At 47.6% G+C, this 10,502-nt stretch overlaps 1 protein-coding gene across 1 annotated transcript in view; it reads left to right on the forward strand.

Moving 5' to 3' along the window:
* Positions 1-10,502, forward strand: part of LOC102381365 (NACHT, LRR and PYD domains-containing protein 3-like) — a 66,740-nt gene that overhangs the window by 21,934 nt on the left and 34,304 nt on the right. Inside the window, 4 exon segments of the mRNA XM_025194007.1 lie at positions 2,761-2,799; positions 6,132-6,814; positions 6,816-7,419; positions 8,011-8,497. Coding sequence (XP_025049792.1) covers positions 2,761-2,799; positions 6,132-6,814; positions 6,816-7,419; positions 8,011-8,497 — 1,813 coding nt within the window.

The following is a 10,502-nucleotide window of genomic DNA, read 5'->3' on the forward strand; positions in this document are numbered from 1 at the left end:
AGGCAGCACAAAGGATTAAAGGGCTGTGGTGCATGACTTGTGAGAAGAGGCTGAGGGAACTGGGCTATTTAGTCAGCAAAGAGAAGTCTGGGAGGAGATTTAATAGCAGCCTTCAAATACCTGAAGGGCAGTTGCAAAGAGGATGGAGCTGGACTGTTTTCAGTGATGACAGATGATAAAACAAGGAGCAGTGGTCTCAAGTTGCAGCAATGGAAGTTTAGATTAGATATTAGGAAGAATTTTCTCACAAGGAGGGTAGTAAAACACTGGAAAAGGTTACCTAGAGAGGTGGTGGCAGCTCCATCCTTGGAGGTTTTTAAGACCCATGTAGGCAAGCTTTGGCTGGAATGATATTGCTGAGGGTGGACCACTTTTGAAGAGGGAGTTGGACTAGATGACCTCCTGGGTCTCTTTCACCCCCGTTTGTAATTCTATGATTCGTGAAGTGTTAGGGCCCAAAACTGGACACAGCACTTCAGGTGAGGCCTCACCAGTGCTGAATAGAGTGAAGGATCACTTCTCTTGATTGGCAAGTTATACTCCTCCTAATATAAGACTCCTCCTAAAGCTGTTTTTGTTGTTTTCCTCCCCCCTGCCCCCAACCTGCCCCAACAAATGCACACTTCTGGCTCGTATTTAGCTTCCGGTTCACAGTAACCCCCCAGGTCCTTCTCTGGGACACTGCAGTCACCTCCCAGGCTCTGTTTATGCATGCATTTTTTCCATCATAAGTGCAGAACTTTGCAGTTGTACTTGTTGAATTTCATCTGATTCATTACAGACTATTTATTAAAGTGATTTAATAACTTCACTACAGAGCATCTTCAGCTACATGAAACTGGTTGTCATGTGCAAGTGTGCCAAACATGCACTCAGTTCCATCCTTCAAATTGTTAATGAAGATGCAAAATAGCACTGGACCCCAGACAAACCTTTGGGGAATCTTATCCAACCTCCTCCCAAACTTTTTTAACCAAGGTATAATTAATTTGTGAAACTCATGGCTAGGTAATACCACTACAACACTCCCAGAGAGATTAGGTGTGTGTATAGCAAACAAAAATATTTGGATTTTGAAGAAAGATATAAACTTCATGCTTTCATGATGGCAGAGTAACCCAATTGGTCTGTATGCAGTAACCCATTGCTCTGTATGGTTTCCTGTACTTTGTTGTGAAAATTTTAGTCTTGAGCCCTGTCAGAGATAGGATGATGAACAAACTGGAGCCTGAGTCTGATACCCTCAGGCCATTCCTATGTTTGTGTGCTTGAGGGGATCTGGATTTCCATTTTGTAAAGAAAGTTCAACTTCAATAGTTTCTGAAGGAGTTTAGAGAGCAGCACAGCAGGTTTGCTTCTTGTTTTCCTGTCTCCTATTTTATGTCTACAGGCTCATGTCCCTTTGAGTCTTCTGGTAGCAGGAAAGTAGCAATAGGAACAAAAGATGTACGCAAAAACTAGCATTGTGCTACTTCCTGAGCTACAGATCAAAATACATTTCTTGTGGGATGCTGACTCCACAGTCAAAACTCCCACTGGGTACACAGTAATGCAACAAGAATCTGCCCAAATGAGCTCAACAACAACATTGCAAAAGTCTTTGGGCTTTTCTCAATACACTAACGTAAAAACCCATAAAAAATGACGGGCAAAAATAGGCTACTTGTTATAGGGTACCACGTTTCTGTTTTCCACAGTGTAATTACCAACTTGAGCTGTTCTGCCTAGTTTTCTTCTATACAACAGGCATCCATCAACATTTCCAAGTGTATCCCCTCTAAACTCCTTCAGATATTCCTTCAGACATTGATCATTTTCCATGCACAGTGCATTTGGATTCAATGAGTCATACATCTCGTCACAGTGATCTTTGCTCACCTTCATTCGGATGCATGTGTGACATGCGATGATAAATTTGTCCATGAACTCTAAAGCAGTAAGGACCTGGACCTCTCAAATTTGCTACTTGTGCTCCCACGGATGCAAAAGGCAATGGACTGTTATATGATCAAATGCTTATTTTAAGGTTCTGGTAATGCTTGTTGTTCTGATTTGTCATCAAATCCCTCAAATACTCTGGAAATGGTCTTCTAGAGTATTCTGGAGGCAGAATCACTTTACCCTTATGACAACAACTCTGGAATTGGCCATCTGCTGGTCTTTCAGCTTGGAAATGTAAAGTTAAGAAAACTGGCACGCTACGTTCATCAATCCACAGCTATGTTCCTCAGTCTCATCTTTAATTAATTTATTGTTGTCTACTCTGTCAGCAGCTAAGACTTTTGTTCAGCTCTCAAACAACAGCAAATCCAACCTCAAATTGCTGCCCAGTGTCACCAATGCTGTTTTTTGGGGCTCCCATGTGAACCTTATGGATGCAATAAAGAGGGAGACTAGGCAGTGAGACATGCATATGGGGCCCCATTTTCAAAGCTACTTGGCTCCAAAGTGCTAAACAAGGGCTGGATTGCAACAGCCCTTCCTGTGCTGAGCTCCTGTGGGAATCTGGCCCCATCTGTAGGAACAGAGCTGCTTTTGGTGGCGGGGCCCATCATGGTAAAACCACAAGCATTGTTGGGCCACTTCCTGACAGCAGATTGCCTTGTACTCCCTAACTCCAAAGGAATCTCTGCCTCTGAGCTTTAGGCTTTTTCTAGCTGTAGAAAACCCTGAATGAAACACTTCTCTCACTTCCCTCCATGGGCAACACTTTCTCTTCAGTTCTGTAACTCCAATACTCACATGCTATTTCTTTTCCAGCTTTGGGCCCTGATCAAACCCTTGGAAGAAGAGAAGAAGGTACGTGACATTGCAACAGGACTGTTATCACCGATTGGCAGTTACTCTAGAGCTGCCAAGGGTTTGACTAGCTAATAGGAGTAGTGAATAGCACACCTGAAACCATAGTCTTTTCAGAACCCAGAAGAGGTTCTCTCAGTCCAGATGGAGGCATTCCAGGAGAACATGAATCATGTGACTAAGTCCATATGACAAAGTGATCATCAAGACTAACCACACTTTATCATGCATCAGCAGATGCATGATGAACAGGTCCAGGGAAGTGATACTTTCCCTCTATGCGGCATTGGTCAGACTGCAGTTGGAGTACTGAGTCCAGTTTTGGGTGCCGTACTTCAAGAGGGATGTGGAGAATCTGGAGAGGGTTCAGAGGAGGTCACTCGTATGGTCAGAGGCCTGCAGGTAAGGCCCTACAAGGAGAGACTGAGGGACCTACATCTCTTCAGCCTTCACAAGAGAAAGCTGAGAGGTGATCTTGTGGATGCCCATAAATTCATCAGGGGAGGGCAGCAGGGAACAGGAGATGCTCTATTTACTAGGGCACTCCCTGGAGTAACTAGGAACAATGGCCACAAATTGACAGAGAGCAGATTTAGGGTGGATATTATAAAGAACTTCTTCATAGTAAGAGTTGCCAGAGTCTAGAATGGGCTTCCAAGAGAGGTGGTTCTCTCCCCTAACTTGGGAATCTTCAAGAGGAGACTAGACAAGCATCTAGCTGGGGTCATCCAACCCCAGCGCTCTTTCCTGCTCAGGCCAGGGGGTCGGACTTGATGACCTATTGAGGTCCCTTCCAACCCTAACATCTATGAATCTATCAATCTTTGTGAGAACATGAATCAGGCCCCCTCCACTTTCAGTAGATTCTCCAAAATTTCCGAACTCCCTGTTACATTCCTTCTTACTTTGTAGCCTAAGCAGGGGTCAGCAATGTATGTCCCGTGAGCTAGATATGGCCTGCTCAGGACCCACTACTGCTAGAGCTCCTTGTGTTGCAGCATGACTCCAGCCACCTGAGACCTTGTGCCACCTGTGCCACTTGTTGCAGCCCGGCCCAGCCTGGAAAGGGGCTGTGTGACTTCAGGCAGCACTGAGCCACTCAGGCTGTCACCCAGAGCCTGGAATTGCTTGCAGGGGGGCTACATGTTGCGTTGTGCTGGGCTGGGTCCTGCCTCTACAGACCTGGCCCAGCCCAACAGCACATGGGGCATGTGAAGGCAGGACCTGGGCTGGTGTGACACGATGTGTGGCCTGTACGAGTTGTACCAGGCCCTGGGTGAAAGCCTGAGTGGCCTGGTGCTATCCAAAGGTGCACAGCCCTGGGCTGGGCTGGGCTGGGCTGGGCCTGGGACAAGCAGCACAGACAGGACTGGGTCTGAGGAGGCCAGGGCCGTGCCACACTGCAGGGGGCTCTGGCAGCAGCAGGCCCTGAGCACCCAGTGGCCACTGCTGCTGTGGCAGGGGGAGCTGTGGACCCCGTGTGGGGGAGCTATGGGCCCTGTGGGGGTAGCAGTCTGTGAGCTGTGCAGGGGGGGCTGCTCCCTGTGGGGGGACAGGGGACCCACCCCTCCTGAACAGCCCCCCCACACCCACAGTTCCCCCACAAACCCCACATACCCAGCTACAAATCTCAAACCCTGCACAAGACCTATACCACTCCCGAAACCCCACACCCTGCATGGCCAGCTGGCCACATAGGATAGGATGGGACCTGCTGGTAGGAGTTGTGGCTGCAGGGGCAACTGTCACACTGCAACCCTGCCCTGTGCCCACACTGTGCTGGTTTATGTGGCCCCAGCCTTGTGGGGGGAGGGTCCTGGTCCCAGGAGCCACTTGTGGGGTGTGATGGGCTGTGGGGAGAGGTGGAGGTAGGAGCAGGGCTATGTGAGAAAGGGGTGCTGGGGTGGGAGGCGGGGTGCTCCAGATAGGAGAGGCCACCAGAGCCAGGCTTAGAGCCCCCCTATGCCCTAGAGCACTGTCCCAGGGACAGCATGGGGCAGGAAGCAGAACAGCAAGGGTTCTGGACAGGGTCAGTTTGCCCCAAGCAGTACAACTTGTCCCACACCAAAGTCCATGTTCAGGCACATATGCAGAGGCAAACATCTCTGGCACAAACTTGCCCTACTCGTATTTGAGCTGTTGCAAGCACATGTGCCTGCATGTGTGGATATGCCCAGAGAGTTCAAACCAACCATTTTACCTGCATCCTAAATCCAATGGGACTGCTGATATAAATGTAACCCTTCTGCCAGGCACCAGTCTGCAGCAACAAGGACGGGGTTCAATTTTGGGGTCTAAGTATATTTTACCTTGGCTTGAGCCCCACCCAGACCACCTGGCATACACTAAATAAATTACTCGGGTAATTACTCCCTGTGATGCTTTAGGGTGATTCTCACTTGTGCCTGGTGGCCTTGGTGGGTTAACTGTGGCTCCAGACCGCATGTTGCACCCTTACAGTCCTAGTCCCAATCCTTATACTGTACTGAAGCCTGAATAGCTGGGGTTCAGCCACACAGCTAGGCTGAAAGACCAGAGCTGCAGAAACAGGAGAAAAAAAGGCCCAGGCCTATGTCTGTGACCTGGACACCTGGTCTCAGCTGTAGCCCATGCTTCGAGGATACAATTTCAAGTCAGAGGGGGCCAGGCCCTTGTAGACAGCAACTGCCAGGACCCATTCCTGGGCAGTTTGCTTCAGAGATTAATACCCACATGGCATTAATCCATTTAATAAAAAAAGGTGGGGGGGGAAGAGGGAGGAAATAGGAATAGGAGTCTCAAACTCCAAAATAGACTTGTTCTCCCTCTACCTGAGGCTTTCCCCTTAAATAGTGTTTGCTTGCCTCTCCAGTGAAGATAGGGGGAGACCCCCCACTGGGAGCAGCTCCCAGCCCCAGGAGAAAGAGAGAGAGGACCTTAGTGAATGATTCTTATATACCTGGAGTGACATCACCCAAACCTTCTCCAACCTGGGAGGGACACAGTTTAGTCCTTCTCCCCACCAATCTTCCTGAAGGATCCTCTGCTTCCTCTGCCCAATGAGGCCAGAGGGTTCTAGATATTTGCCCCAGATCCAGGCCCCAGCTTGCCATGTGCTGGGCACATGGCCAAAACAACAGGGGCCATCTTACCCATATCAGAACACATGCACAAAAACACGATGCACAGCCCAGTGTACATGGGTGGGTGTTACAGAAAGAAGACGACAGGACTTCCAGCTAGTGGGTACCATTTATTCTTGTTAAAACAGCTTCACTGCAGCGTTAATTAAGAGTGTTATTTCCCCTGAACTTCTACCTCAGGATATCTAATGCTTCATGTCTCTAACCCAGGTTACAGGGAGAAGTACACTGAACACGTACAGGACAAGTACGGAGTAATAAAAGACAGGAACTCTCTTCTTGGTGAGAATGTAATTCTAAACAGCAGATACACCAAGCTGATTATTGTAGAGGAAACACGTGCCAGAAAGGAAAGAGAACATGAAATAATGGCCTCGGGACAGAGACATGCAGAAATCATGTCTGAGCAAAAGAGATCCATCACCATCGGTGACTTATTTGCAGCTGATGAAAAAGGGAAAACTCAACGAATCGTTGTGTTGCTGGGAGCTGCAGGGATTGGGAAAACACTGACAGCAAAAAAGATCATGTTTGACTGGGCGACTGGAAAGCTTTACAACGAGGCATTTGATTATGTTTTCTACATCAACTGTAGGGAAGTTAACTTTGACACTGAGCAGGGAAGTGTGGCAAATTTGATCCTAAGGAATTGCCCTGATCAACGTGCACCGATTGAAGCAATGTTGGTGAATCCAGAGAGACTCCTGTTCATAATCGATGGCTTTGATGAACTGAGGTTTTCCTTGGATCAGCCAGAAGAGAATCTGTGCTCTGATCCCTGGGAGAAGAAACCAATGGAAATCGTGCTGAGCAGTTTAGTCTGGAAAAAAGTCCTTGAGAAATGCTCCTTACTCATTACTACAAGACCAGCTGCTTTGGAGGAGCTCAGGCAGTGCTTGCACAATGAACGCTAAGTGCTTGCACAATGAGCGCTACGCTGAAATCCTGGGGTTTTCAGAAACCGAGAGGAGAGAATACTTTGACAAATATTTTGGGGATAAAGGGAAAGCAAGAAAAGCCTTTAATTTTGTAAAAAGAAATGAAATGCTCCTCACCATGTGCTTTGTCCCCGTTGTCTGTTGGATCGTCTGCACTGTCATCAAGCAGCAGATGCATGAAGGTGAAGATCTTGCACAGACTTCGACAACAGTCACAGGAGTGTACCTGCTCTACCTTTTCAATTTACTGAAGGACCCAAGAAGCAAGTCAAAGCAACTCCTGCAAACTAACTTGAAAGGACTTTGCTCCTTGGCTGCAGATGGGGTCTGCAGGCAGAAAATCCTGTTCGGGGCAGAGGAACTCCAGAAGCATGGCTTAGAAACAGGTGACTCCCTCTTTCTGAATGAGAACCTCTTTCAAAAAAGCACTGACTGTGAATGCCTCTACAGCTTCATCCACCTGTCTTTTCAAGAGTTTTTTGCAGCTCTGTTTTATGCTGTGAAAGAAGAAGCACATACGCAGAAGGGGAAAAAATTATTAGGAGGCACTGAGCGCACGCGTGCAAGTGAGTGCACTCAGCCCCTCCAAATCGGGCGTGGGACACAGCTGCAAGCAGCTCATCCGGGGAGCACAGGGAGGGGGAAGCAGCTCCTACCACTGCACGCACCCAGGGAGGGCATGGGGGGCGTGTGCCCCCAGATTTGCATGAGGGGAGGCAGGCTGCCGCTGCAGGCTGGGGCTAGGGCTGTGCTGGGCTCTTCCCAGCTGGCATTGGGCCAGGCTGCACTTGGGGCAGGTGGCTGCAGCGCTGGGAAGGGGGATCCAAGGGGCAAATTTTTGAGTAGCTGCAGCCCCCACCATAGCCCTGCTCCCAGTGCCACTGCTGCCCACCCCAGGCGGAGCCTAGCCCAGCTCCCGCCCAGCCGGGAAGAGCCCAACGCAGCCCCAGCCCGACGTAGCAGCCTGACTCCCCCAGCGCAGATCCAGGGGCACGTGTCCCCCATGCCTTCGGGGGTGCATGTAGCAGCAGGAGCCATGCCCCACCCCACGCCCCCCCGACAAGCTGCTCGCGGCTCTGTTAGCACCCCTGCTTCCGCCGCCTATGAAGAAGCAGCAGCAGTAGGCAAAGGCTCAGGAAATGACATGCAAGCTGTGACAACTTTGTTAGCCAACTATGGGAAATCTATGAATCATTTAATGCTAACAGTGAGATTTCTGTTTGGTCTCTTAAATGAAGAGAGAATGAAGGACGTTGAGAAAAAACTGAGCTGCAAAATTTCATTGAAAATTAAACCAGAATTACTGAAATGGTTTGAAGCAAAGCCCCAAACACCTGACTTGTCTCTGAAATCTCATTGGCAGAAGTCAGGTTTAGGAGCTCAGGTTAAAGCGTTTCATCAGCTTGAGGAATTTCACTGTTTGTATGAAATTCAAGAAGAAAATTTTGTGCAAAGTGCACTGAGTCATTTAAGAGCAGTGAATTTAAGTTCTCATGCATTTACCCAAATGGATCAAGAGGTACTTGCATTCTGTTTAAAAAACTGCCACAGATTAGATTCACTTCTTCTGCAATTTTGCGACTTCAGATATGAAGCCCCAGATGAAGATGTTTCAAGATCCCCAAAGCAGCCACCTCTGTGAGTATTACCTGGGCTTCAAAAATTGTTACACAATTTCTTAAGAAACTTAATTTAATCCCTGAAACATTGTCTTCCTCTCCCCCTTCTCTCCTCCCCACCCCAGATTTCATGAGCTTTAAAATGGTCCATTGTAAAAAATAACTGTAGTTAATGATTAAGGCTTCAAAAGGATGTGCTACTTCTGCCCAAAACCTGGGAAGCAGCATTTGGAGGAATAAGAAATTAATTGTTCTTCAAACTGTCAGTATATGTATGAAGTTTATCAAACTTGCTGTTTCACACAGGACCATGGGATGTGCTGGAGTGTCCATAACATCATTGCAGGGATATTGGAGGCAAAAAAGGCATGCACTGATCCCCCTCCCCCCACCCTTAAAAACAAATTACTTCAATAGCTAGAATATGCATGTGCTACTGAGTGATCAATATAATGCAGTATTGTCATATTTGTTTAGCATCTGCATCAGTGATTTGGATGAGGGTGTGGAGAGCACCCTCTCCAAGTTCACACATGATACCAAGTTATGGGGCAAAGTTAATACACCGGAGGCAGGGAGCAGATTCAGGCCGACTTGGACAGGTTAGATCAATGGGCAGAGAGAAATAGGATGCAATTAAACAAAGATAAATGTAAGGTACTCCACCTAGGAAGGAGGAATCCCCAGCACACCTACAGGTTGGGGGCTGTCCTTCTCAGCAGCTCAGAGGCTGAGAGAGATCTTGGAGTGATAGCTGACTCCAAGATGAACATGAGCCAGGAGTGTAACAAGGCCATCAACAAAGCCAATCGCACCTTGTCGTGTATTAGCAGATGCATGACCAACAGATCGAGGGAGGTGATGCTCCCCCTCTATGCAGCATTGGTCAGGCTGCAGTTGGAGTACTGTGTCCAGTTTTGGGTGCCGCACTTCAAGATACACAGAGGATCTGGAGAGGGTTCAGAGGAGGGCCACTTGCACGATTAGTGGTCTCTGTAAAAGACCCTACGAGGAAAGGTTGAGGGATCTGGATCTCTTCAGTCTTTACAAAAGAGCTGAGGAGTGACTTTGTAGCTGCCTACAAGTTTATCAGGGGAGGACAGCAGGGAATTGGGCATGCACTGTTTACCAGAGCACCCCAGGGAGTAACTAGGAATAACAGGTGCAAACTAGTGGAGAGTAGATTTAGGTTAGACATTAGGAAGACATTTTTTACAGTAAGGGTGGCCAGAATCTGGAATGGGCTTCCAAGAGAGGTGGTGCTGTCACCTAACTTGAAGATCTTCAGGAGGAGGCTTGACAATCACCTGGCTGGGGTCATCTGACTTTGGTCCTCTTTCCTGCCAGGGGCAGGAGGTCAGACTTGATGATCCATTGAGTCTCTTCCAACTCTATAATCTATGACTCTATGAAAACAGCTGTCTCTATGACAGACACAGCTTGTCAAACTGTTCCAACTGAGCTTAGTCCAAGGTAGTTTGTTTGTAGTAGGATATGGCCTAAATGTTCTCTTGCATGTGAATTTTCATTTCCACCTAGGAGAAATGTTACAATCTTTGCATTCTCCTATGCCTGAAGAAGCGTGTGTGTGCCTGAAAGCTTGAAAATAAAGATATTTTTGCAAATGTCTAGTTGGTCTAATAAAAGATATCACCTCTGTCACGAGTTCTGATTCCTCTTGCATGTGAATCTCTCTGGAAGTAGCTGTTATATCTTTATTGTTCTCCAGCAAATGGGAATTACATTTTAGATGTAAGGTCATTCTTATCAGTTATTAATGCAGCTAGTCTTGTTCTGGTGACAAAGAATCTGAAATGTTTCAGTTCAAGATAATGAACACACATGACAGAAATATTTGAATATATGCCTATTACCATGGCTGTGGGCTGCTATCACGGGAATGAACTCTATGATACTGAGCCTATGGACAGACATGTAAATTCTGCCGTTATTTCATAGATTCATAGATGTTAGGGTCGGAAGGGACCTCAATAGATCATCGAGTCCGACCCCCTGCATAGGCA

The sequence above is a fragment of the Alligator sinensis genome, unplaced genomic scaffold (genome assembly GCF_000455745.1).
Source record: "Alligator sinensis unplaced genomic scaffold, ASM45574v1 scaffold1357_1, whole genome shotgun sequence".
NCBI lineage: Eukaryota > Metazoa > Chordata > Crocodylia > Alligatoridae > Alligator > Alligator sinensis.